Source organism: Nannospalax galili, unplaced genomic scaffold, assembly GCF_000622305.1.
Source record: "Nannospalax galili isolate Female #2095 unplaced genomic scaffold, S.galili_v1.0 scaffold210, whole genome shotgun sequence".
Lineage (NCBI taxonomy): Eukaryota > Metazoa > Chordata > Mammalia > Rodentia > Spalacidae > Nannospalax > Nannospalax galili.
Window position 1 is genome coordinate 620893 of NW_008329365.1, and position 1687 is coordinate 622579.

Consider the following 1687-nt stretch of genomic DNA (forward strand, 5'->3'; position numbering starts at 1 on the left):
TGGAGTGTGCTAAAATTAGATGTGAACAGTAATTCTAACATTTTGTTCATCCATGCCTATCCCCAGTCATCCTGGAGACCACATACTATGCACATTAAAATACGTGGTCAGTAGAGAATGTACTGTGACATCTATGGTATGTTAATTAGTCAATGACTACTCCAGCTAAACAGTCAATGACTGTCCCAGTGATTTATGAGGAAGATTGGGAGCAGGGACAGAGGAAGGGCATCCTGGGGAGGTTCTTTGGGAAGGAGTGCTTGAAGTACAGGAAAGGTAAAAGTCCAGGAAAGAAAGTTCTGTAAGATGGAGCAAAGGGCCCTAGGGAGAGTGGAGATTTTCATAAGCTGTATCAGGCTTTGAGACAATTTTGGTTTTATTTCTCTGATGCTATTCAGTGGAACCATCACAAGATCCCAGTTTCCTGTGCATTCCTGTGGGCACTATGTAAAGGTGAGTGGGTAGGGATGTTGTGTTACAATTTCATTAACACAGTGGGTGCTGTTATTGAAAGCTGATTCTAGGATTTTGTGCTTCAGAGATCTGAATCTTTTTAGAAAGAGATGATGCTGAGTTTTTCTCTAATATTTCTCACTTACTTTGAGGAAGCTCCAGTGTGTTTCCAATGTATACCTGATGTCTTACTAGAGTTTTGACAAATGGGGTCAATTATAGAGGTCTACCAACCATGAATTGCATGTGCTTGGTTTTTTGACTATAGTGAGTTTTCTATAAACAGACTGGGTTATTTGACTTGAATATCTTAGTAACAAGACATGCTAATTTACTCAAGGATACCCCTCTACCCCTTTATACTTAGGATACGTGTTTTTCATATTGGATTTTCCTATTGGGGCTTCAGAATGCTCATCTTCCCTTGTGATGAATTCTTTATAGCCTGTCACCAGACACAGACAGTTTAGTGATCACTCTGTTTCTTTTTCTCAATATTTCTACTTCATTACTGACCATAATCAGTCAGCATTTAGGCTGCTACCTATATCCCATCTAGGGTTGCCAGACTACATGAATTAAAACACTTCAGTTAAATTTAAATTGAAAGTAACAGTTTTTAATTTAAGTTTGTTGCAACTTCTGTAACATTTGCATACTTATTCCCATTGGTTGTTATCACGGAAATTCAAGTTCAGTTGGGTGTCCTATGTTTTTACCTGGCAAACCCCAGCACTGCCCTCTCTTGGTCTCATTCTTGTAGCATTCACAAGGGAACAGAATACCATGGAAACTTTTATCTCTAGACAAACCACTTCTGAAGTGGAGATTTGTCCTTCGTTTTTCTCTTTCCTGGTCAAGCTTAGCTTAGTTTTTCTTCTATCTCAGATGTGCCCAGACATGTCAGTCACAGCAACTGTGCTAACTTGTTTCTGATATTGGACAATGGTGATATTAAAAATCTTGGTTTAGAGTTCTCCAGATAGCTGGTCAGTTACTCATATAAACCCACAGCAGTGGTGACAGCATGCACAATTCCTATGCAAGCTCAAACCAGAAAAATTCCCAGCATAGACATGAAGAAATGGGTATAAAATTCCAACCCAACTTAAGGAACTTTTGGCAACTGATGGCTGCTGGGAGGGGGAAAGACAGGGATGGGACTCTTAGTAGGTTAACCAGGCTCCAGTGGATGGACTCACACTGAAGAATATTTGGGGGTACAAATATAGAC

At 39.8% G+C, this 1687-nt stretch overlaps 1 protein-coding gene across 1 annotated transcript in view; it reads left to right on the top strand.

Annotated features, from left to right (window-relative positions):
- The first annotated feature begins 290 nt into the window (after positions 1 to 290).
- Grin2b (glutamate ionotropic receptor NMDA type subunit 2B) overlaps positions 291 to 1687 on the top strand; it is a 500196-nt gene continuing 498799 nt past the window's right edge. The window contains exon 1 of the mRNA XM_029565662.1: positions 291 to 453. Coding sequence (XP_029421522.1) covers positions 388 to 453 — 66 coding nt within the window. The 5' untranslated portion in view covers positions 291 to 387. The remainder of the gene's footprint in view (positions 454 to 1687) is intronic.